We start from the raw sequence: 26,948 nt of genomic DNA, 5'->3' as shown, positions 1-26,948 counted from the left end.
TTTGTAAAAAGGACACCAAGGATAGATTCCTTCTGATGTCAAAAGTGTGGTGCAGCATAATTTTTCATGTCCGATTAAGAGGACAATGTCATCATAAATTGAGAATCCAATCTTGAAATAAAAGTCTGATGTTTGGTTTTACTATTGTTATTTAAGCATGGCCCAGAAGTTGTTGTAAACTTTATACAAAAAAACCCTGCAGCATTTAAAATAAGTAGTGCATTCATTATGACCATGAGCATATATAAGTGCGTTGTCCTAAAGCATACGATCTTGCACTCATGTCTGTACTTTACATATTATTCATTGTCTCCACTCAACCAATGGATTCAATAATAATTATTAGATCAATGCCCATAGTTCTATAGATTCCCTATGTATTTCTTATCTACTATTAAACTTGTCAATAACCAAATCATGTGGTTAAGTGACAAATACAAGGGAATTAATAATATGCATAAGAAACTGAAGCAATTAATGGAAGGATTAAGAAAATGCAGAAGGACATATTGTGAATAAATGCATAATACCAATTATACCAAGTAGATCATTGGTAAGACCATAATTGCAGCAGGGTGCAATTTAGTGAATTTAACTATAAAAACAATCAGTTGAAGATAGATCAAAGAGCATTAAAAACAATTCTAAACTTGGAACATTAAGTCGCAAGGAATGAATGCTTTTCATGAAACTGCTCTTTTAGAGATAATTGAGAAGACATAAGACAGCAAAGAATGAAAAGCCCAACAATCCCATATCCCACATAAAATTTCAATTTTCGATTCTGTTTCACTAACTTAGGCACAATATTTCAGTTGCAATACACAGGAAATGCAGACTGTATCCTGAATCCAATAAAATAAACAGCAAGATTCCTGGAGCAGGATGTCTCACTCCACTTCACATGAGTCAGTTTAGCCTTTGACATCAAATGTGCACTACATGGTTTAGCATCAATGCAAAAATAATGCAATGCTTCAAACTGATGCCAAGCTTCTAATATATATGCACCATTAAATAACTGGAGCAAACCAATGCCATCTTTCTCCTTGATTTCTAAGACAGTTGAGACAAGGCTGTAATTCTTATTCACACTTGGAACATTAATTATTTAATCTTAGCAAGGTGGCATTTCAATAGTCCCAGCAGCATAGATACATTTCAGTCACATGCAGTATTTGATTCTCAGCCTATAATTACAACCATAAATAAAGCAAACAAAAGCACCTAGAATCACTTCAAGAGGGTTGAAATGAAAAGCAGAGGCATGTTAACTTGCATAAAACCGTGGTTAGACCACACTTGGAGTATTGTGAACAATTCTGGTCTCAATATTGTAAAAGGGATACATGGAATCACTGGAGAAAATACAAAAAAAATTAAGTAGAATGATATTAGAATTGGTACCAAAATTGAGAGGTTATATCTAACAGGAAAGAATGAATTTGCAGGGGCACTTTAGAAAAGAAGTGCTCTGATAGAGGTCTTTAAAATTATTTCAGAGTTTGATAGGATAAGCTAAGAAAAGATGTTTCCGTTTGGAGGGGAGACCAAAACTAAGGACCAGAAATATAAGCTAGTCAGTAATAAATGCAAGTTATTCCTTCGCGAAGAGAGTAATTAGAATGTGGAACCCATTTCCAAAAGGAGTAATTGAGGCGAATAGCATAGGTGCATTTAAGGGAGGCAGATAACCACATGAGGGAAAGAGGAACACAAGGTTATGTCGATGGGGTTAGATGAAGAAGGGTGAAAGGAGGCACATGTGAAAGGTAAACCTTTCACACTGGAACCTATTGGTTCCAATGACCTGTTTCTTTACTGTAAATACTATGTAGTACCACCAATATCCTTCAGCCTATTTATACAATCTAGATCTGCAGAGGCTATAGTAATAGATCTAAGTTGAGCAGAGATACTCAAGAAAGGCAAAAAATTGTAATTCCTAAATTAATTGTGCAGCAATGGATCTGAAATAGACAACCAATAAAGAGTATTTCATACTGTGAAAAGAGCTTGAAATTATCTAATGATTCTCATAAAAGGTATCGTCTTATACATCACCTGTGGAAGAAATGAACTTAATTGATAAAATGACCTTTTTCACTGCGTGCCATTTTATTTGGTATGCAACCGGGTAATTAATAACCATCTTGCAGAAGAAAAGTAATTGGTGCACAGGAGGCATAGAAAATTGTTGCCTTTCAACTCCCATCATTATGAATGGCAAATAGATTCAGAACAGATAAACATATCTGAACAATAAAAATGTTCAGTGTTTTGAAAGAATAATAGGAAATATCCAAAGAAATTTAAAAGGGAAAAATTCCACAATGCCTCAAGGTACTTGGAATCCTTGGCACAAACACACCATCAAAATGTGTTGTATGATAAGAAACATGAACTCCTGAATTGTTTACAATGAAACTTTGATCTACATTAAACTATAGTTTTCACTTGTGAGGAGTTTGTACATTATGTTCTGAATCATGGCTCTTTGGATCATTATCAAACCATTTTGTAAAGTAACAGACCTATAGATGAAGTCTTGAAGCATTCAATGATTACCTGCAGCTCTTCTTCCAGAGAAGTTACTCTTCGATTGGTTTCTCTTTCAAGGTCCTCCATCGTCTGAACCAGAACATCATTTTGTTCACTTAGGTCATTGATGTAAGACTGCAGAATCTGCACCTTCAACTAAACAAACAAGACGAAGTAAACACGATGTAGAAATTCCAGCATTAAACTGATCTTGACAATATTACTTAAATTGAGAACTAAATCTCAAAAATACACTATTAGTGAATACTTGAACAATAAATAAAGGGCAGAATGCAGTGAGTAGGAATAAATGGTTATTTCTAGCACTGACAATACATATTTCAAGTTATTTTAGGATAAATACACACTGATCTCACACACACACATAGCAGGTCCACTATAACATTGCACAGTAAATAGGAGTATATGGATTTTTTAGAAAAACTCAAGGATATTTACTCATCTACTGATCAATGGACAATTCCTAGCATCTGGCAGTAGTTTTTTTTTATTCATGAGAACATAAGAACTAGGAGTAGGCCATCTGGACCCTTGAGCCTGCTCCGCCATTCAATAAGATCATGATTGATCTTTTCGTGGACTCAGCTCCATTTACTCACCCGCTCACCATAACCCTTAATTCCTTTACTGTTCAAAAACTTATCTATCCTTGCCTTAAAGCCATTCAATGAGGTAGCCTCAACTGCTACACTGGACAGGGGATTCCACAGATTCACAACCCTTTGTGTGGAGAGGTTCCTCCTCAACTCAGTCCTAATTCTGCTCCCCCTTATTTTGAAGCCATGTGCCCTAGTTCTAATTTCACCTGCCAGTGGAAACAACTTCCCTGCTTCTATCTTATCTATTCCTTTCATAATCTTATATGTTTCTATAAGACCTCCCCTCATTCTTCTGAATTCCAATGATTATAGCCCCAGTCTCCTCATAAGCCTCTCAATTCCGGATCAACCTAGTGAATCTCCTCTGCGCTCCCTCCAGTGCCAGTATATCCTTTCTCAAGTAAGGAGATCAAAACTGTACACAGTACTCCAGGTATGGCTTCATCAGCGACCAATACAGCTGCAACATAACCTCGGTGTTTTTAAACTCCATCGCTCTAGCAGTGAAGGACAAAATTCCATTTGACTTCTTAATTACCTGCTATATCTGCAAACCACAAGGTTTTGCATAACGACATCCAGGTCCCTCTGCACAGCAGCATGCTGCAATTTTTTACCATTTAAATAATAGCCCATTTTGCTGTTATTCCCACCAAAATGGATGACATCACATTTATCAACATTGTACTCCATCTGCCAGACCCTCGCCCACTCACTTAGACATTCGTTTATGCAATGTGTGATGTTGCAAAAAGATTGTTTGAACTTGAAAGGAAATTAATATCTTTAAAACCTGGAAATTTCTACTGTTTGTTTTTCAGTTTTCTATAATTTCATTTGAATTGAATGGCTTGCTAGGCCATTTCAGATGGCATTTTTTAAAGAGTCAATCACATTTCAGTGGGTCTGTGGTCATCTGTAGACCAGACCAAGTGAGAATGGTAGATTTCCTTTCCTAAAGGACATTAATGTAGGTTAGCAGGACTTGGTAGCTCTGGGAGATTATGGTGGGGGGAAGAGCATGTCACCATCAAGTATGGCAACTGTGGGATCCAAGGGTCTAAAAAGATTAGAGACAGAGCAAGCAGAATGCGATACGGGTCACCCCAACTCACTGTTCCCAGCTATCTGGGGTGGCCATTAAGTCTGGACCTGAGCAACCTGCCCAGACTGGGACATAAAGTGTAAAACAAAGAACAAAGAAAATTACTGCACAGGAACAGGCCCTTCAACCTACCAAGCCTGCACTGACCATGCTGCCCGACTTAACTAAAACGCTCAATGCTTCCGGGCACCATATCCCTCTATTCGAATCTCATTCATGTACTTGTCAAGACGCCCCTTCCACTTCCACTACCTCCCCCGGCAACGAGTTCCAGGCACCCACCACTCTCTGTGTAAAAAATCTACCTTGCACATCTCTTTTAAAACTTGTCCTTCGCGCCTTAAACCTATGCTCCCTACTAATTCACTCTTCCACTCTGGGAAAAAGCTTCTGACTATCTGCTCTGTCCTTGCCCCTTGTAATCTTGTAGACTTCTATCAGGTATCCCCACAACCTCCGTCGCTCCAGTGAGAACAAACCAAGTTTCTCCAACCTCTCCTCATAGCTAATGCCCTCCATACCAGGCAACATCCTGGTAAATCTTTTCTGTACCCTTTCCAAAGCCTTCACGTCCTTCTGGTATTGTGGCAACCAGAATTGTTCAAGTGCTACCTCACTAAGGTTCTATAAAGCGTCAACATGACTTGCCAATTTTTAAATTCAATACCCTGGCCAATGAAGGCAAGCATGCCATATGCCTTCTTGACGACCTTCTCCACCTGCATTGCAGTGACCTGTGTACCTGTACACCCAGATTCCTTTGCCTACCAATATTCCTAAGGGCTCTGCCATTTACTGTAAATTTCCTATCTGTACTAGATCTTCCAAAATGCATTACCTCACATTTGTCTGGATTAAACTCCACCTGCCATCTCTCTGCCCAAGTCTCCAACTGATCTATATCCTGCTATATCCTCTGATGGTCCTCATCTCTATCCGCAAATCCACCAACTTTTGTGTCATCCGTAAACTTACTAATCAATCCAGTTACATTTTCCTCCAAATTATTTACATATATTACAAACAGCAAAGGTCCCAGCACTGATCCCTGAGGAACACCACTTGTATTTTTAGGTACAAGTGAAAGAGGGAGAAAGCAAAGTAGAAAAGATCAAGCAAGAATAGAGAGAGAAAGAGGAGGTAAAGAGGTAAAAAACATAAGAACAGAATAAAGAAGCAAGAAAAGAAAATTGAAAGAAAAAGAGAGACCTAAAATCTTTCAGGGATTCTGCATTCCTCACTATGGCAGCCAATTTTTCAATTTTATAGGTCCTAAACTCTGGAATTCTCCCCCTAATCTTCTGTCTCTCTCTCTCGCTCTCTCTCTCTTCCTTCAAGGCCATCAGTAAAACTTCATAATTTATCAAAACTTTTAATCAACTGTCCTAATATCTCACTATTTAACTCGACTTCAATTTTGGTCTTGTTGGCCTTCCATGAAGCACCTTGGCATATTTTCCAAACATTCTGCTGTCCACATCCTAAGGCATGCCATGTCCATGCAGTTAATTAAATGATTAGTTAAAACTGGTTACTTGGACGGCAGGGCTGCCTCAGGTCTTAGAAATTTCCACTAGTATAAAAACAGAGACCACCCTGACACAGTACAGCTTTGACAAAGGATTTAACTCAAGAACTTGGTAAGTGAGGAAATTCTAAGTGTTTTAAGGGTTGAACTCTTTCTACCTAGTCAAGTTTTGCAATTAGCAGTCAACTTAATTTATAGCTTCTTCTAGTGTTAGAAAGTGGGCTGCTACTGGCAGTTGTACAGTTAATTAAAACTGCTTACCTGGTCAGCAGCAGTTGCTTCAGATCAAGTATAAAAACAGGAAGTTCTTGTTACTGCAAGAAGGCCTGCAGGACGGCGAGCTGCTTCAACAGAGTACTTAACTCGAGAATTTGGTGAATGATAGAAGAGATACTGTTCTGGTCTCTTACAAGACAAGGTGTGGCCCGAAAAAGGGAGTGAGAGATAATGAGACCCGAGAGCCGAGGTCTAGAGACAATAATTAGATGAACAGATAGTTTATTGGATGGTGAGTTCTGCTTTTCTCTTCTCTGAATTAGAACAGTAGGTTAAACTAGAACTGGGGAGATATAAGTACTCTTTAAGTTTATAACTGAACTAGTTAACATTAAGTAATATTACTACAAATAATCTTTAAGTGATATTTCAAAACTTGAAATTCTAATTATATTTTAAAAAATACAATAGCGATGGCAGAGCAGGTGATGGGTTGCATGTCATGGGCATCAGTGTAATCCACAACAACCACATCTACAGTCAGCACCTGCAGCTCGAGAAACTTCGGCTCAGTGTTGATTAACTGAAGTTTAAGTTTTGGGCATTGCAATGCATCAGGAAGAGAGAGAGTTATCTGGACATTTTGTCCCAGACAGCAGTCATGCTTATTAAGTTTTGTACTTCAGAGATGGCCCGTAGTCAAGGATGGTAGGGTTTGACTATGAGTGAGGCAAGTATACAGATTCAGAAGGGACGATTGGAAGAGTCACTATCCTTGTTTGTCCTACAGATATGCACGTGGTTCGTGCAGTCTATGAGGACGAGGTGTTAATAGTTTAAAAATCGCTAGTTTTAGTGTATCATTTTGTAGTTTGAATTAATGTGTTTTTAAGCATTTTCTGCAAAAATTGATGGAAGCCATTTTAATAAAAAACTAAACCAGTATAATTGAAAACCATCCAGATCAGTTAATTTGATTTGATTTGATTTATTATTGTCATATGTATTAATATACAGTGAAAAGGATTGCTTCTTGCACGCGATACAGACAAAGCATATTGTTCACAGAGAAGGAAACAAGAGAGAGCAGAATATAGTGTTACAGTCATAGCTAGGGTGTAGAGAAAGATCAACTTAATGCAAGGTAAATCCATTCAAAAGTCTGACAGCAGCAGGGAAGAAGCTGTTCTTGAGTCGATTGGTACCTGACCTCAGACTTCTGTATCTTTTTCTCGATGGAAGAAGGTAGTAGAGAGAATATCCAGGAATATGCTGGCTGCTTTGCTGAGGCAGCGGGAAGTGAAGACAGAGTCAATGGATGGGAGGCTGGTTTGCATGATGGATTGGGCTACATTCACGACCTTCTCTAGTTCCTTGCAGTCTTGGGCAGAGCAGGAGCCATACCAAGCTCTGATACAGCCAGAAAGAATACTTTCTATGGTTCATCTGTAAAATTTGGCGAGAGTTGTAGTTGACATGCCAAATTTCCTTAGTCTTCTGATAAAGTAGAGGTGTTGGTGAGTTCTACTTTTCTTTTCTCTTAACTAGAGCAGTAACTTAAATTAGGACTGGGGAGATAAATGTATTGTATTAAATTTGTAACTGAATTAGCTAACTTTATGTAATATTACTACAAATAATCTTTAAATGATATTTCAAAACTTGGACCCTAATTTCTTTAAAAAAATGCAATAGAGATGGCAGAGCAGGTGATGAGTTGCATGTGATGAACATCAGTGTAATCCACAGCAACCACATCCATAGTCAACACCTGTAGCTTGAGAAACTGGCGCAGTGTTGATAAACTGGAGTTTCAGTAGACAGCCTTGACTGTGAGGCAAGTGAAGAATATGTAATTCATTAATAGATATGTTTAGATAGGATGGAAATGTAATTTGGAACACAAATATTTATAACTTTTATAACTATAAACATATTATTAACAATTAATCATTAATGTATCTTTAAAGTGCTGTATGAATAAGAATATTGTGTACTTCTCAGGGCACAGAATAAGGAGATAACATGAATGTTAACCTTGATTAGTCCTAGACAGCTATGTTGACCAATTATTGGTCAAGACCCAGCCTACCTCAAGATAAGTGATATAGGGCAGGATTTTACAGCCTCGCTTGTCCCGAAACTGTAAAATCCCTCCCGAGGTCATCAGACCATTCCACTGTCCACCCCTCACCTGCTCCGATTCCCGTGGCGGATGGGGCAGTAAAATTCTGGCCATGGTTTGAGAAGAAGCATTGTCTTAAAGCAGAGACAACATGCATAATTAGCTAAAAACCTACAGGCTAATTCTTATTTCATTATGAACAATTATAGATCAATTGGCTATTTTTCCAAGATGGGCTTTCAATGTTTTAAGGCATAAACCAGGGGTCCCGAGGAGCCATTTTGGGAGTCAGAGAAGAAGAGAGGTGGGAAGAGAATGATGTTTATGGAAAGATGCTGAGAGCTGATTTATATGTTCTTCAAAGTTTTCAGTCCATGACTTGGTCTGAGAAGGGAGGTGAGAAGTCTCTCCAATTGTTAAAGTTAAGCTCTCTCCTTTTACGGTTGAGTACTGCTAATTGCTGTCAATTGACACTTTGTTTTTTTTTCTTATCTTTGTGACATGTTATCTTTTCAATAAGTAATAAACTTTCTGAATTTATCATTTTAAGTGTTCTTTCTTGCCATATGGTTAAGAATCTGATCTTATTTACGATTAGAGGGTTATTGCAAACGAGTGAACCCTATAAATCTTTGTTCAGATAAATAAAAAACGACTTAGAGAGAGCAATGACTGCAGGGAAGGTGAGCAAACTGACCATAGTGCCATGGCACACAGAACCATTCAAGTGGGGGCCGTGGGTGGGGGGGGCGAGGGGGGGGGGGTGCATGGAAAGAAATGCAGTACTAGGAGGGTTAGTATAGTTAGGAGATAAACACTGTTCTCTGCAGCTGACAGTCATGAGTCCTAACAGCCCCAATCCAGGGTTAAGGACATCTCCTTGGAGCGGGAGAGAAACTTGAGGGGGGTGGGGGGGGAGGATCCAGGTGTCATGATTCACATGGGTATCAAAGATATAGATTAAACTAAGAAAGCAGTTTTGCTTTGGGAATATGAGCACCTGCAGACTAAAGTATAAACCAGAACCATAAAGGTAGCAATCTCTGGATTATGACCTGAGCCAAAAGCATTTGGCATAGAGTAAAAAAAATTAGAGATTTGAACGTATAGATCAAAGATTAATGTAGGAGAAATGGGTTTCAATTCACTGGGCACTGACATCAGTACGGAAGAAAAAGGAAGTTGTTCCTGATCCATGTCCTGGTGAATCAAATGACAGGAATTGAAGAGAGGATTTCAAACTAAATGGGAGGGTAGGGTTTAGGGGAGGGGAAATTTAGGAAGTTAAAGAGAAAAGACAAGGCAATAATGCAGGGTAGCATTATGGGTAATGATAACCAGAGTATGACAAGAACAAAAACAAGTGTACGAATATCCAGTGCACCAGCAAATAGGGCGAGATTAGGGGAAAAAGGACAATAAACAGAGAATTAAACGCTATATCTTAATAAGCGCAACATCTGTAATATGCTAGTTGAATTAACAGCACAAATGGAAATATATTGGCAGATCGTGGCCAAATGCATTCCTATCAGTGTGGTTTCAGAACTGGAGAAACACAATCAACATGATAGTCTTAATCTAGTAATTGAAGAAGAAATGCCATGGAAAAAGACACCATAAGATATTGGCCTAGATTTGAAGATGGGGGACCTTAGAAAATAAAGTGGGTGGCCTTTCTGCCCTCACTCTATCTGGTTTACCTGGGGCAACCTGGTCACTTGCAATGCATTGGGCAAAAAGTACAGGTTTGTCCCTCAGAGATTCCCCTGTGGCAACAGAGGCATCTGTCTACCCAAGATCAGACCCATCCCTCTTTAACCCTCCACTCCATTCTCTCTAATGGTGACCCTAATCAATTAGCCAGCAACACTTTAGCATAGCTCTCTTCTCCTAAATGCAGTCTGAAGGCTGTTCCCAGTGTAATATTGCTGCAGAGCAGCCAACTTCCGAGATGGCAGATTCACAACTAATCTTTCTGTCAGGGGTGTGGAATATATTTCCCTGTAAAATCAAACTAATGTCTTCATTGATCTCACCAAGGAATTTGACCACGTGAGCAAAGACAGCCTATTTAAGGTGAAGAAGATTAATTAGCTGCCTGAGCTACTCCGTGCAATCTCCTTTATCTAAGGCATGATGATAAGTACGGTCAACTATGTTCGGACAATATCAGATCCTTCGATATTCACAGTGGGATCAAACAAGGTTGTGTTCTGGCAACAATGTAATAGAACTGATGGGGAGCCGTTCAGTCTTGTCGGCCTGAGATTCAAAACAAAGCTGCATTATATCATCATTAGGGAGTTGCTCCAAGCCAATGATGCCATAGTCACATTTCATACTGAGGAACATCTTCAGCAGCAAATGAAGAAACTCTGTCACACCTATAAAAAGTTAGGTGTGACCATCAGCATCAGGAAAGCAAATGTCATTGTCCAGGATGTTACCACACCACTAATCAGCACTGACAATGTGTTCTGTAAGTAGTTAATAGCTCCACAATCACTAACAAGATGTCACTTGTTGCTGAAATCAACACTCACATCGCAAAAGCTGCTGTTGTTATATCCAAACTGTGTGGAAGAATACCAACCTAATTCAATGGCAAATCATGATTTTACCAAGCCTGCAAACCTCAATGTATTCCTCTACAGTAGTGATACCTGGACAATAAATGCTAGGCAGGAGAAAAGACTATGTTTCTACCTTCAGTGTTTCAGACCTACCTTCAGTATTTCTTGGCAGACCAGATTACCAACTCGTAAATCCTAGGCACACTAATTACCTCTGTCACCAAAAGTGGACAGAGGTAATGTTTTCTCCTGTTAATTAGACTGTTTGTCTGCCTGTCCACAATATCTCAAAAACTAATGGATGTATTTCAACAAATTTGGTAAACAGACCAGGTCTGATTCCTGGAACCTTTTTAAAAAATCCATAAATGATAGGATGTTGGGTGAATAGATTTTTTTAAAGATGATTATGGTTTATTAGAATGTTGTTGATTGTTTTAGAATGCTACTGATTGTCTCAACTGCTTTGGTGGAATTGGTCACAGCTATTTTCAGTGTGGGTTATTGAATGTGGCTCCTCAGTGAGATGGGAGTCCTAAATGAAAATACTTTTTTCAGCTTTCTACTTACAGTCTATCAAACAGGCAGGGAAAAATCTCAAGGAAAAGCTGCGTGATTGCAATAAAGTTGAGTGAATGCAGCAAGCATAAGTATTTGTTGAATGTCCACTTCACTTCTTCTATCAGCAAACATTTATTACTAAGCAAACAGCATCTACATTTGCATGACCACATTCAATGGATGGAAAACAATCACACATCCAAAAACCACCTGTTCAGTGAACTGGTTGCTGAACCTTGGTTCAAGTAGTTTAGGTTGAGAGTTTAGAACAAGCTGAAAGAAAGGAATGTCTATTTCAGCAGAATTTGGTTGAAATTCTGGGTATTCACTGAAGGACTCAATTAACAACAAGTTGAATATCTGGCGTAGCCAAGCTGAGCAAAGAGAGAGAGAGAAAAAGAGAGTGAGTGAGCTGGAGAGAGAGAATTTTAGATACAAAATTCATTGGTAAATAAAATTAGAACCAGGAGAATTCTCATCTGAATTAGCAGCCCTTAAGATGCCACAGTGACTTTTTGAATGGGAATTTTGCAACCTTAGGTCAGTCAGAGGAGATTTGAAGGGTCAACCTTAACAGAAGTAAAAGGCTGAAGAAATTGGAGCCCATATTATAAATCATTGACACAGGACCCAGACCAAGCAGCTAATGTTTAAATGTTGATAAGTATTTGACTTGTCGGTTTTGGGATGCAAGCTGAATAGGAGTAGAAGAAAAGTGGAGTTAAGATATTTAATTTGAAGTAAAAGAAATTGTGTCTATTGTATCTTTAATCTCTGCAACGTAACTGACTATTTAAGATAGTGTCATTGTTAGAGTTCATGTTTTTGATTTCTGTGTTGTTATGAAGATGTTGTTGGGGACCAGATCAGAAACTCCAAGGTAAACTACAAAGTTAGATTTGACCCCCAACTATTTTTGATTTCGGCATTACTGAGAGCAAAGGTGTTTTACTCCAGATGTGATTCCATTGACTCACTACGAAGCTTTTATTAAAACAAATTTTATTTAACAATGTAATTTAACTATAATAAAAAAGAATGAGCATAACTTTTACCAGCTGAAATACTTTAAAATTAAAAGGTGTAATTTTTAACTGCTATCTTTCTCTGTTAGTTCCAATTGAAGCAAAATTCCTCACAGACATAAACTCCTCCTCTGAGTCAGTCAGCGAAAAAAAAACAGGCTCTCGTGGGTTGCTAGTTTTCCAGCCTTTTATCACCTCTAGACAGAGATGCAGAGAAACACCTGTCTTCTGACTCTCAGACAGCAACCTCCAGAGGAAAATCTGGTCTTCAAACAGCAGAACTCCAGCGGGAGAAAAAGCCTTTTGCAGACCTCTGCAGAAAGGTATCTATTTTCTAACAGGTCCCAGGCTTAACTCAGAGGGAGAGAGAGCAAGAGCTCTTGCTCCTTTCAAATTCAAACAGCAACTGTGCTTGCTGCTCTATAAGCCTAGCTCTGCTCATTCACATGACTTTTTCTTGTCAATCAACCTAACTAAACCATACTCTGGAACTCCAGGACACAACCCTAAAAAAAATAACAAAACTGCATTAATTCAGATTAAAATAAACACCCTAATAATTAGGAGCAATTATTCTTTTGCATGCTCAGCATGTGGGCTGCTGGTTGTAGACAAATCGGCACCGTGATCAGAGCTGAAGTATAAAACAGACCCACCACAAGAAACATAACACAAATACATTTTTTAAAGGCACAGTTTCATCATAACGTGTTATATAAAATATTAACTTAAAATGTCATTAGCTGACTTGTATTACTTTATAAAGAGAAGGTGATGTAGTGTTAGTGGTATTATCACTGACTAGTACACCTGGGGACCTGGATTCAAATCCCATAATGACAGAGGGTGAAGTTTGAATTCAATAAAAATCTGGAATTAAAAGTCTAATGATGACCATGACATCATTGTTGATTTTCACTAAAAGCCCATTTGGTTCACTAATATCCTTTAGGGAAGGAAAACTGCTGTCCTTACCTGGTCTGGCCTACATGTGACTCCAGGTCCACAGCAATGTAGCTGTGGTTGACTCTTAAATGCCCTCCAAAATGGCCTAGCAAGCCACTCAGTTCAAGGGCATTTAGGGGTAGGCAATAAACCCTGGCCTTGCCAGCAAAGCGCACATCCGTAAGAAAGAATATGAAAAATCAGCTGGACATATATTGTGTATATTCAACTTTTTGAAAAGGGCACATGTGTTAAGCAAAGGAGACTGGTCTGCAGTGGCCACTACCTGTATGTTCTGTTTGTAAAGGGTATAAGCTGCTTTATGGACACACAGGGCAGAATTCTCCCAACCTGCCCACTGCGGATTTGGTTGGGGTCAGGTGTGGAGGATCTGGTGGAGGCCAAAAAGTAGGAAACCTGCCAGCATAAAATCATATTGTAGTTCTCCCAATAGTGGGTTGTTCATCCTGCTAGCAGGTGGCAGAAAAAGAAAAAGAATAACTAGGCACAATAGTGGCATAGTGGTTAGCACTGCTTCTTCGCAGTGCCAGGGACTTGGGATCGATTCCCGGCTTGGGTCACTGTCTGTGCAGAATCTGCATATTCTCGCCATGACTGCCTGGGTTTCCTCCAGGCGCTCCAGTTTCCTCCCTCTGTCTGAAAGACGTATTGGTTAGTGCATTGGCCACGCTAAATTCTTCCTCAGCGTACTCAAACAGGCACTGGAGTATGGCTACTAGGGGATTTTCACAATAACTTCATTTCAGTGTTAATCTAAGCCTACTTGTGACACAAATAAATAAACTTTAGAAGAAGGAGAATGGATAGTCCTGGCAGAACAAAAAGCAAAAGAGAGAGAACTTGAATTCAGAAACTGAAAAGTGAATGTCTACTTAGAATGGCAGATGTAAAGGTAAAGGTTGAAGTTGGGAGTAGTAGTGAGGCAGTGAGGATGAGTGAACTCTTCGTACTCAAAGGCTTGGTGGGGATCCATTTAAATATGTCCGTGTGCTGCCAAGGTTTGATGCGAAGGATTTCATTTCATTTGAAAAAATAGCTAAACAAATGAAATGGCCACAGACAATGTCAGTATTGTTGATTCAAACAAAGTTGGTAGGTTAAATTAGTGAGGTGTTTGTGTCACTATTAGGGAGGTAAACAGGGATTATGGTGAGGTGAAAATAGTCATCTTAAATGCAAATGAACTGGTGCCAGAAGCTTACAGACAAAGATTTAGGAATCTAAGGAAGGAACCAGGTCAAACAGCCATAGAATTCAAAGAGCTGAAACGAAGTAACTTTGACAGGTCCATTAGGGCTTTAAAAATAGACCAATCATATGACACTCTTAAGGAAACAGTTATTTTGGAGGTGTTTAAAAATTCACTTCCTGTAGTAGGAGGTGGCATTGTGGCAGTGGTGTGCCAGGGATCAAGGTTCAGTTCCACTATCTGTGCAGAATCTGCACAATCTCCCTATGTCTGTTTGGGTTTCCTCCGGGGACTCCGCTTTCCTCCACAGTCCAAAAGACGAGCTGGTTAGGGGCTTTGGTCATGCTAAATTCTCCTTCGGTGCACCCAAACAGCTACTGGAATGTGGTGGCTCAGGGATTTTTATAGTAACTTCATTGCAGTATTAATGTAAGAATACTTGGACACTAATAAATAAACTTAGAGTGTGAACTCATGTGGAAGAGCAGAAGGTTAAAACGACGAGGTTAGCAGCAGAAATGGCAGATGATTATGAGTTAGTTCATAAATCAAAGTTTGATTTTTGACATCAATTTCAATCTGTAAGAAATAGGAACTGGGGAAAAGAGAAATTCTCAGGTGGTAAAGGCAGGGTAGATCTTGTTGGAGATGGCAAGGATAGTTCATCTCAGGTTAAAAAGGAACATCATGAGGGTGGAAGGGAAATAAAAAGCCTCAGATGTTTTCACTGCAATAGATTTAGACACACAACGTCATGGTGTTGGTGGCTTAAGAGGAGCATTGGGAAGACAGAAGTGATAAAACAGAATAAGCCAGTGGAGTTTGTGAAGGTGATAAAGGAGACCATAGTTGAAGCTAAAGACAAGCAAAAGAATGTATAGCCTGGCCAGGGCTTGTTTGATAAGCGAGTGCCAGATCTCTTTAAGAATTTACTTGTGTTGGTAAGGTTTCCTCATGTGTACCAGAAGGTGCAGGTAAAGAAGTTAAAATTTTAAGAAATACAGGCTCATGTCAATCTTTAATGGTATTTGATGAACAGATATGTAGTCTGGAAAGAATATTGCCAAAAGAGGTGGTAATATGTGGAATTCTTGGTAAAAAGAGTACTGTTCCATGATATAAGGTGAGGTTGTAAAGTCCGGTGAAAAGCGGTGGAAGGAGTAATAGGGAAATTACCTTTTCCAGGAATACAGTTTATCCTGGATAACAATATAGTCGGATCACAAATAGGAGTGAGGCCTACTGTGGTTGAAAAGCCAGTGGAAAATCAAACAATTCAGGCGCATATTCTGGGATTATTCCAGACTGTGTGGTGACAAGGTCACAATATCACAGGTTGAGACAGGAGGACAAAACAAAGAGTAAAAATAATAAGTTAAAGTTCAGTTATCAGAAACCATTTCTCATTGCAGTGACAACTTATCCCCAGCCTCTTGGGGTTCAAAACGAGGGGACAAGAACAGATCTAACACAAAATTTGACAAATAATGAAATAAAATGGCAGGAGATTCTTGCAAGAGGGCCATAGCAGGATCTGCGCCAGGGAGAATTCATTTTCAGATTCTCCCCACCTCCTTCCAGCATGGGCGTGAACCAGATTAGCATATTTAAATCTTCATTAACTTATTCAGATTCAGCTCTAAGCCAAATGCACCAGGACCCTTCAATCCTCCCAACTATCGGCATAATGTGAAGTTAGCAGAAATCACTAATGTGATGACCACTCTAGGGAACTCTGAGGCCATTGGAGATCCCAAGTGGTCAGGAATATGACAGGAGATTGGCAATGCCCACTGCCAAGGGACAAGGTCTGAAGGGGCAGAACCTGAAGGGGGCAAGGACTATAGATGAGCCCATTGCGGGGGTTTGCACATATTGGTGAGTGGTCTTTGATGTCAGCAATAAGAAGAGTTCCCCATGATTCCAGCAATTAAAGGAGAAGGCCTTTCTTACCATTGATAGATGTGAGGGAGGGTTCGGATAATGCCGATGATTAAGATGAGAGGGCTTTTGACGCCAACGATGAGAAGGGAGGCCTTAAAGATTAATCTGACCAACCTTTAAAAATCGTGCTTTGAATTCTGAGGAACAGGCTTTGCCAGTGTCTTTAGGCCCCACCCCTCTCATTCACAGTGCAAGTCACCCCCCGCCCCTCCAGAAAAATGACTAAGTAGGGAAGGATTGCAATCAGGATCTTGCTGACTGAGCTGGTGAGAATTGCACAGCATTTCCCGCCGGAGATCACACTTCACCATTTTTTGAACAATTGTGTCCAGTATCACTAACTTTACCCAGTTCTTCACCACCTTCTGAGCTAACTTTCCCCAAAGATTCCACAACACCTTATAGATTTTAAAAACAATAGAAATCCAGTAACAGTTACCACAGAAAGCAGTTGGGGTTGCTTCCAAAGTAGAAAAAACAGCTTGCTTTTCAATACAGGCTTTCTTAACATATACAGATTGCTGGGAGTTAAACAGCCATTCCTGCTATTGGCTGTGGTCTTAAAAACAGTTATCCTGCATAGACTTAATCATCTCCTTATATTGAGTTTTCCCCTTTGATCTTCCCTTATCTGAGCTAACATCTTCAGAAGTCAAACCTAATTACCTTAATTTCTTGAGTCTAGTTTTTAGGGTGTAAAAGCAAAATATGCTATGATACCTTCTTCACATCTTGTCCCTTCCTTTGAACTAGTGCCCCAGGGGTCGGTGCTGGGGCCTCAGCTATTTACCATTTATATAGATGATCTGGAGGAGGGAACCGAGTGTATGGTGTCGAAATTTGCTGATGACACCAAGATTGGTGGAACGGCAAATTGCGCGGAGTGTGTGGAGAGTCTGCAGAAGGATCTAGATAGGCTGGGCGAATGGGCCAGGAACTGGCAAATGGAATTTAATGTTGGCAAGTGCGAGGTGGTCCACTTTGGTAGGAAGAATGGTAGGAAGGATTATTACTTACGTGGAGAAAAACTGCAGCAGGCGACGGTGCAGAGGGACCTCGGGGTCCTTGTGCATGAGTCGCAAAAACCCAGCTTGCAGGTTCAGCAGGTGGTCAGGAAGGCAAATGGGATGCTGGCCTTCATAGCGAGGGGGATTGAATATAAAAGTAGGGAGGTCTTGTTGCGGCTGTATAGGGCATTGGTGAGACCGCAGCTGGAGTACTGTGTGCAGTTTTGGGCGCCGTACTTACGCAAGGATATTTTGGCCTTGGAGGGAGTGCAGAGGAGGTTTACTAGGCTGATGCCGGAGTTGAGGGGGTTGAGCTATGAGGAGAGGCTGAATAAACTAGGCTTGTACTCGTTAGAGTTTAGAAGAATGAGGGGAGATCTCATTGAGACGTATAAGATGATGAATGGGATGGATAGGATAGAGGTGGAGAGGCTCTTCCCGCTCAGAAAGGACAGTAGGACTAGGGGGCACAGCCTCAAGATAAAGGGGGGGTGGTTTAGAACGGAGTTGAGGAGGAACTTCTTCACTCAAAGGGTGGTGAATCTCTGGAATTCTCTGCCCGTTGAAATGGTGGAGGCTGCCTCGCTAAATATTTTTAAGATGCGGGTTGATGGGTTTTTGATAAGAGAGGGGATTAAGGATTATGGGGAGAGGGCGGGAATGTGGAACTGAGCCACGACAGATCAGCCATGATCTTATTGAATGGCGGGGCAGGCTCGAAGGGCCAGATGGCCTACTCCTGCTCCTATTTCTTATGTTCTTATGTTTATGTTCTTATTTACACCTTTTCATGTTCCATACTCCATTGTTATCAACTTGCCCTAGGTAAACATTTGTTTGTAGTGTTGCTAAGCTCATCAACATATCAAAGGCACTAATTTCATTAACATAGCCAAACTCTCCCTGCCTTAAGTAATTTACATTTTCCCACTATTTCTAAAATATAATATCACCATTTTTAAATTCAAACTCTGTTATAACCAATCCAGGAATGGGACAAAGAGGAGTTGGTTCAGCCCTCCTAAATTGGTCACAACAGGATAGTGAAATCAATTTATTTAAACCTTAAACCTTGTAACTGCAATCTGTTAATACATACTTAGAGTTTTGAATTCTAAAAATAAAATGTTAACTGATCCCTAGTGAGGTTTTAAAAACTTCATTGCCCATCGGTTTGTGCATCCGTTTACATTGTTTTGTTTTATATACTTCTGAACAAAGGAAACTAAGCTAGTATTTTCTCCAAAATTAGCTAATCATTGGATTGAATATTTTTAGGGCTCCAATCATGAATACACTATTTCCGTTAGCAATATGAAACATGAAACTGAAAGTTGAATATTTCTGTACAGTGAATCTAAGATAGTTCAAACTTAAAGAGAAATTTCCTCTTCAGCAATTTTTATTAAGGAACAATGAAATAGATTGTGTTTGTTCTAAACTTTTGTACTTCACTGACTGGGTATGTAGAGAGTGGAAGATGATAGACCGACCAGGACAACATTAAAATAGTTGAGCCGAGATTTTACAGAAGCATAAGTGAGGGTTTCAGCAACAGATGGGTTGAGGTAAGTAGGACGTAGTAATGTTATGGATAGAAGTGACATCTTTGTGATGGGGGGGATATGGGATCAGAGGCACAGTTCACAATCATGTAGAATACCAAGGTCGCTAATACAGACCAAGTTTGCAGAAATTAAAATGTGACCAACTACCAGTCAGCATTATTATGTCAATATATGCATGAAAATCAGCACATGATGCAACCAGAGCATAAGAACAAACTCTGATTCAAACACCATTGAACACAGAAACACATGGCAATAATGTTGTATGCTCCAATATCTGTGGCTAGTACCTCAAATCCTCCATGATTTATTGTCCATCCCAGATGTCAAAATAGATTTCATAAATGCTTTAAACCTGCAAAACCCAATTAGAACAGATGGACTTTGCAAAGTAATCCTATGGACACATGTTTTCTATAACCAAACATTTCAATAAAGACAATACACAGCATTACACTTGAACAAAAAAATGAATATCACAATGCCTCTTCAGAAAATACAATGTACTCATTAATAAAAGAAATAACCATAAATTTGAAATACTGATAATCTTGATATTTCTTGTAAGGCTGTAAAATAACACTCATTAGAACTGTCTGGACTCATTAAGATATCACTATACATGAATTAATGCTGTTAATGCATGGCTCATTTACACATAAATGGCCTCAATTAACATTTGTAGTTCACACATTTAGCTTTTTAATACAAACATATACACTACATAAACATAACTTAAAAGAGTACATATTCACACACAGCTGGCTCTAATTGTAAAGGTTAAATCCTCAACTTGAAAATGTTGAAGCTATTAATTTTGTCAACATTCATTTTACTGTTTTATAATCTAGTTTTGGTGATTTGTATACTTTAATCTAGATAGAAATACATCATGGACAAAACCTTTCCAAAAAAATTCTAAGTTTCATAACAGTGTGAAAATGGGAGTGTGTTATGCCAGTCTTTCAGGCAAAATCAACAGTATGATCTTCCACCACTCTGTCAGTATTTCTGACAGCTGGGATCTTTACAATGACAGGGTGAGGCAGAGCCTAAGTAAACCGGGGAAACTGGCTTCAGAGTACTCGGAGGCGTCAGTGCGCAGGGCGCTTGGATTTCCCAGTGAACCATGTGAGCTTGTCCCACCACCCCCACAAAGACATAGGAACCCCCTCATCCAATATCATTGGCAACAACATGGGCCCTGGCATCAGGGCATCAGGACCCTCCCAATGAGTTCCTTGGCAGATGTTCGACATGCTTCCCTGTTATGATCCCATCCATGGATGAAATTGAGGGGGTAATTGATGAGGACTGCAAAGCGCGGCATCGTGGGGGTGGAGTAGAGCATGGTTTGAAATGCGTATACTTTAATGCGAGGAGTATTCGCAATAAGGTGGATGAACTTGCAGCGTGGATCAGTACCTGGAACTTTGATGTTGTGGCCATTTCAGAGACATGGATAGAGCAGGGACAGGAATGGTTGTTCCAGGTTCCGGGGTTCAAATGTTTCAGTCGGAGTAGAGAAGGAGGTAGAAGAAGGGGAAGAGTAGCATTATTAGTCAAGGACTGTATCACAGTAACAGAAAAGAAGTTTGATGAGGACTTGTCTGTTGAGGTAGTATGGGCTGAGATTAGAAATAGGAGAGGAGAGGTCACCCTGTTGGGAGTCTTTTATAGACCTCCTAAAAGTTCTAGAGAGGTAGAGGAAAGGATTGCAGAAACGATCCTGGACAGGAGTGAAAGTAATAGGGTAATTGTTATGGGAGACTTTAACTTTACTAATATTGATTGGAATAGCTATAGCTCTAGCTCGTTAGAGGGGTCAGTTTTTACACAAAGTGTGCAGGAAGGTTTTTTGACTCAGTATGTAGATAGGCCAACTAGAGGTGAGGCTATATTGGATTTGGTGCTGGGAAATGAGCCAGACCAGGTGTTAGACTTGGAAGTTGGTGAACATTTTGGTGGTAGTGACCACAATTCGGTTACGTTCACCTTAGTGATGGAAAGGGATAGGCATGAACCTCGGGGCAGTAGTTATAGCTGGGGTAAGGGTAATTATGAGGCTATTAGGAGAGAATTAGGGAGCATAGGTTGGACTAGGAAACTACAGGGTCTTGGAACATCCGAAATGGGGAGTTTATTCAAGGAGCAGCTACTGCGAGTCCTTGATAAGTATGTCCCCGTCAGGCAAGGAGGAAATGGTCGAGCAAAGGAACCGTGGTGCACTAAAAAAGTTGATTCGCTTGTTAGAAGGAAAAAGGAGGCTTATGTCAGGATGAGGCTTGAGGGCTCAGGTACAAAGAACAAAGAACAAAAAACAACCCAGCACGGGAAACAGGCCCTTCAGCCCAACGAGCCCGCGCCGCCGCATCGCCCTACACCTATTCTACCCTGCATGTCTACGAATGGGACCCTACTCAGTCAGATTCAGGGAAGAAATAGTGTCAATTTGGTGGAAACCAATTAGCCTAAGAGCACATCTTTGGGGTGTGGGAGGAAACCGGAGCGCCCGGAGGAAACCCACGCAACCACAGGGAGAATGCGCAAACTCCCACAGACACAGGCCCAAATCCATGTATCTGCACAGCTAGCAGTGCTAGTCACTGAGCTGTTGTGGAGCCCGTCTATCGGTCCAGGATCAAGCACACACACCGACATGAAGTACTAGGCCACTCCTGGACTTCCAAGAGCAGCCCACGCACAACCCGCCGTGTGCACAGGTAGTGCACTGGAAAGCTATAGATTAGCCAGGAGGGAGTTAAAGAGTGAGTTAAGAAGAGCTAAAAGAGGACACGAGAAGACTTTGGCTGATAGGATTAAGGAGAATCCTAAGGCTTTCTTTAGATATGTTAAGAATAGAAGATTGGTCAGGGCAAGATTAGGGCCAGTCAGAGACAGCAGTGGGAAGTTATGTGTGGAACCGGAAGAGATTGGAGAGGCACTGAACAAATATTTCTCTTCGGTATTCACGCAGGGAGACGTAACTGTAGTTGTGGAGAACACTGGGTTACAGGGTTGTAAACTGGATAGTATTGCAGTAGATAAGGAGGATGTGCTAGATATTCTTGAGGGTTTGAAAATAGATAAGTCCCCTGGGCCGGACGGGATTTACCCTAGGATTCTCTGGGAGGCAAGAGAGGCTATTGCAGAGCCTCTGGCTCTGATCTTCAGGTCGTCGTTGGTCACAGGTATAGTGCCAGAAGACTGGAGGATAGCGAATGTTGTCCCATTGTTTAAGAAGGGGAATAGAGACTTCCCCGGGAATTATAGTCCGGTGAGTCTTACTTCCGTTGTGGGCAAAGTATTAGAAAAAATTATTAGAGATAGGATTTATAGTTATTTAGAGAGTAATGGATTGATTGGAGATAGTCAGCACAGTTTTGTGAAGGGTAGGTCGTGCCTTACTAACCTTATTGAGTTTTTTGAAAAAGTGACCAAAGAGGTGGATGGGGGTAAGGCAGTTGACGTGGTATATATGGACTTTAGTAAGGTGTTTGATAAGGTTCATCATGGAAGGCTTCTGCAGAAAATGCAGATGTATGGGAGTGAGGGTGATTTAGTTAATTGGATCAGGAATTGGCTAGCTGATAGAAGACAGAGGGTGGTGGTTGATGGAAAGTATTCGTCATGGAGTTCGGTTACAAGTGGTGTGCCTCAGGGATCTGTTTTGGGGCCACTGCTGTTTGTAATTTTTATAAATGATCTGGATGAGGGTATAGAAGGATGGATTAGTAAATTTGCTGATGACACCAAAGTCGGAGGAGTGGTAGATAGTGAAGAGGGGAATCATATATTTACTGGAGTTCTATGAGGATGTGTCTAGGGCGGTGGATAGAGGAGAGCCGGTGGATGCGGTCTTTCTGGATTTTCAGAAGGCGTTTGACAAAGTACCTCACAAGAGGTTATTGCAGAAGGTCGAGGGACATGGAGTTGGGGGTAGGGTGTTAGCGTGGATAGAGGATTGGTTGTCAAATAGGAGGCAGAGAGTGGGGGTCAACGGGTGCTATTCGGATTGGCGGATGGTGACTAGTGGAGTGCCCCAGGGGTTGGTGCTGGGGCCTCAGCTTTTTACCATTTATATAGATGATCTGGAGGAGGGAACCGAGTGTAGGGTGTCGAAATTTGCTGATGACACCAAGATTGGGGGAACGGCAAATTGTGCGGAGGGTGTGGAGAGTCTGCAGAAGGATCTAGATAGGCTGGGCTAATGGGCCAGGAAATGGCAAATGGAATTTAATGTTGGCAAGTGTGAGGTGGTCCACTTTGGTAGGAAGAATGGTAGGAAGGACTATTACTTACGTGGCGAAAAACTGCAGCAGGCGACGGTGCAGAGGGACCTCGGGGTCCTTGTGCATGAATCGCAAAAACCCAGCTTGCAGGTGCAGCAGATGGTCAGGAAGACGAATGGGATGCTGGCCTTCATAGCGAGGGGGATTGAATATAAAAGTAGGGAGGTCTTGCTGCAGCTGTATAGGGCATTGGTGAGGCCGCAGCTGGAGTACTGTGTGCAGTTTTGGGCGCCGCACCTGCGCAAAGATATTTTGGCCTTGGAGGGAGTGCAGAGGAGGTTTACTAGGCTGATACCGGAGTTGAGGGGGTTGAGCTATGAGGAGAGGCTGAATAAACTAGGCTTGTACTCGTTGGAGTTTAGAAGAATGAGGGGAGATCTCATTGAGACATATAAGATGATGAATGGGATGGATAGGATAGAGGTGGAGAGACTCTTCCCGCTCAAAAAAGACAGTAGGACTAGGGGGCACAGCCTCAAGATAAAGGGGGGGCGGTTTAGAACGGAGTTGAGGAGGAACTTCTTCACTCAAAGGGTGGTGAATCTCTGGAATTCTCTGCCCGTTGAAGTGGTGGAGGCTGCCTTGCTAAATATTTTTAAGACGCGGGTTGATGGGTTTTTGATAAGAGAGGGGATTAAGGGTTATGGGGAGAGGGCGGGAAGGTGGAACTGAGCCACGACAGATCAACCATGATCTTATTGATTGGCGGGGCAGGCTCGAAGGGCTAGATGGCCTACTCCTGCTCCTATTTCTTATGTTCTTATGTTCTTATGTTCATAGTTTACAGAGAGGCTTGGACAAGTTGCAGAGCTGGGCCGAGGGGTGGCAGATGGAGTTTAATGCGGAAAAGTGTGAGGTAATTCACTTTGGCAGGAATAACAGATGTGTAGAGTATAGGGCTAATGGTAGGACTCTGAATAGTGTTGACGAATAGAGGGTTCTAGGTGTATATGTGCATAGATCCCTGAAAGTTGAAAATCAAGTCGATAAGGTTGTTAGGAAGGCATACGGTGTCTTGGCGTTTATTGGTAGGGGGATTGAATTTAGGAGCCGCAACGTCATGTTGCAACTGTACAAAACTCTGGTGCGTCCGCACTTGGAGTATTGTGTGCAGTTCTGGTCCCCACATTATAGGAAGGATGTGGAGGCATTGGAGAGGGTGCAGAGGAGGTTTACCAGGATGTTGCCTGGTATGGAGGGAAGGTCCTATGAGGACAGACTGAGGGATTTGGGGTTGTTTTCGTTGGAAAGAAGGCGGCTAAGAGGAGACCTTATTGAAACATACAAGATGATTAGAGGTTTAGATAGGGTGGACAGTGATAGCCTTTTTCCTCAGATGGAGAAAGCTAGCATGAGGGGACATAGCTTCAAATTAGGGGGTGGTAGTTATAGGACGGATGTCAGAGGTAGGTTCTTTACCCAGAGGGTGGTGGGGGAATGGAATGCCCTGCCTGCTGCAGTTGTAGATGCGCCTAGTTTGGGGGCGTTTAAGAGGTCCGTGGATAGGTTTATGGATGGAAAGGGATTGGTTTAGGTTAGAGGGTCATTGCTTTTTTCTTAATTGGTCGGCGCAACATCGTGGGCCGAAGAGCCTGTTCTGCGCTGTAATGTTCTATGTTTCTATGTAACCTCACTTAGCAACCCCCGTCCCTCGCACATTTATGGTAGGCTACAGGGCACTGCCAATGTGCCAGGTGGGCACTGCCACTGATAGCCTCTGGTCACCTAATGTGGCCATAGCGTCTGGTCCCTGCTACTATAAAGCAGTAACGATTCTTGCCAGCATGATGGCTCAGTGTGATGGCTCACCAGAAACATGGGGGGTGGGGGGGGCGCAAGCCAGTAAGATCACACCTCATGTCTGTTCAATAAAATTTGAATTCTGTTAATTATAACAGTCTGACAATTTTTTTCGTAGAACCATGTTTTATTTTGCTGTAAAGTTGATTCATTTTGAAGCCGTTTTTGCCAATATTGGATGTCCAGAGCAGCATACCAATGTCATTGTAATTAGTGATGCAACATGGGCTCATATCTGCAATTTAAGTGAACTGCCTATCTTGACTCTGATGGTGTATCGAGAGAGAGGCTAAACACTTCTCCCAGTTATTGCAGAAGTGGGAGACGCAGTGGCACAGTGGTTAGCATTGCTGCTTCACACTGCCAGGGACCCGGATTCAATTCCAGCCTTGGGTGACTGTGCGGAGTTTGCACATTCTCCCCATGTCTACATGGGTTACCTCCAGATGCTCTGTTTTGCTCTCATAGTCCAAAGATATGCAGGGTAAGTGGATTAGCCATGGTAAACACACAGAGTGGTGGGGAAGAGTAAGATGCTGTTTTGGAGATTTGGTGCAAACTCAATGAGCCAAATAGTCTCCTTCTGCACTGTAGGGATTCTATGCTAAGTGTGAGTGGGGGAATGTGGGAATATAATCACAACGGGTATGTCATCAAATTCATCTCACTCATTTATCTTGAAGAAGTGGGCATAAAGTGACATTGGTCTGCGAACCTGAACAATGGCAGAAATATCCCATAGCCCCCAAATCCTGCATATTTTGGAATGAAGTCATCACCTTATGTTCTTATGTTATGTCCTTTGATATGGTAGACTTTTACCAGAAGGGACAAAACTTAAACTCAAATCAGCAGGCATCAGGACTGCATCGGCAATTATCCCAGAGACAGCCTCTGAAATGGTTGCTGCCAGGCCTGGTCTCCAATTAAGGATGGTGGACAAGCTGCTCACCCAATCAGAGGGCCGGCAACCAAGTTCTGGCTAGTGCAGTTGCTTCAGTCATCTGGTATCAGCCATCCAAATGACATATCCTTCCCACTGAAGCTGGTTTTGAATGATTAGCACCTTGATGTTGGGCATGTTGGTTTGGGAGAGGACACTGCTTTTTGAACAGTTTTCTTGTCAACAGATTTGGAGGATCTTGTAAAAGGATTACTGGTAGTACTTTGCTAGTGCATTGTAGGTTGCTGTAGATTATCCAAATCTCCAAACATATAGGATCACCAAGATCACTGCTGCCCAATAAACCATGACCTCAGCCTGCTTACTTTTGCTGGTAATAAAGTTCAATCTTCCTAATGTTCCTCATTCTCTGCAGCAACTGGAGGTTAATTAAAACATAACAGACAATATAAAAACTAACCAGAAACAAACTAACCAAATTAATCTAGTCCATTATCTAACTTATTTTTAAGGTCTCTTTCTATGATCTTGGTAGACCCCTGAATCAGGGAGAAAGAAAATAATCATTAAAAACAGGGCATTTACTCTCATCCAAAGGGCAACACATTCGTTAGCACTGCTGCTTCACAGCAGCAGGGACCCGGGTTCAATTCCTCACTTGGGTCACTGTCTGTGTGGAGTTTGCACATTCTCCCCATGTCTATGTGACATTCCTCCTAGTGCTCCAGTTTCCTCCCACAGTCCAAAAATGTGTGGGTTAAGTGGATTGGCCATGCTAAAATTGCCCCTTAGTGTCAGGGGGATTAGCTAGGGTAAATGTTATGGGGTCAGTGCAGACATGATGGGCCAAATGGCCTCCTGCACTGTAGAATTCTATTATAATTTCCTTTCAGTCAGAAAGATTTTTTATACTGTGTTGATGCCTCTTATCATGCTTGTCATCTGTGCTGTTCTGTGATCCAATGATAGGTGCGAGCATGA

General features: G+C 41.2%; 1 protein-coding gene across 5 annotated transcripts in view; it reads right to left on the bottom strand.

Moving 5' to 3' along the window:
* Positions 1–26,948, bottom strand: part of LOC145341822 (uncharacterized) — a 707,529-nt gene that overhangs the window by 608,874 nt on the left and 71,707 nt on the right. For all 5 annotated transcript variants that reach the window (XM_080186786.1, XM_080186791.1, XM_080186787.1 and 2 more), the window contains exon 3: positions 2,569–2,697. In XM_080186786.1, coding sequence (XP_080042912.1) covers positions 2,569–2,697 — 129 coding nt within the window. The remainder of the gene's footprint in view (positions 1–2,568; positions 2,698–26,948) is intronic.

The sequence above is a fragment of the Carcharhinus amblyrhynchos genome, chromosome 4 (genome assembly GCF_965287045.1).
Source record: "Carcharhinus amblyrhynchos chromosome 4, sCarAmb.v2.hapA, whole genome shotgun sequence".
Lineage (NCBI taxonomy): Eukaryota > Metazoa > Chordata > Chondrichthyes > Carcharhiniformes > Carcharhinidae > Carcharhinus > Carcharhinus amblyrhynchos.
Note: the sequence above shows the minus strand (reverse complement) of the source record. Positions and strands in the feature narration are given on the sequence as shown.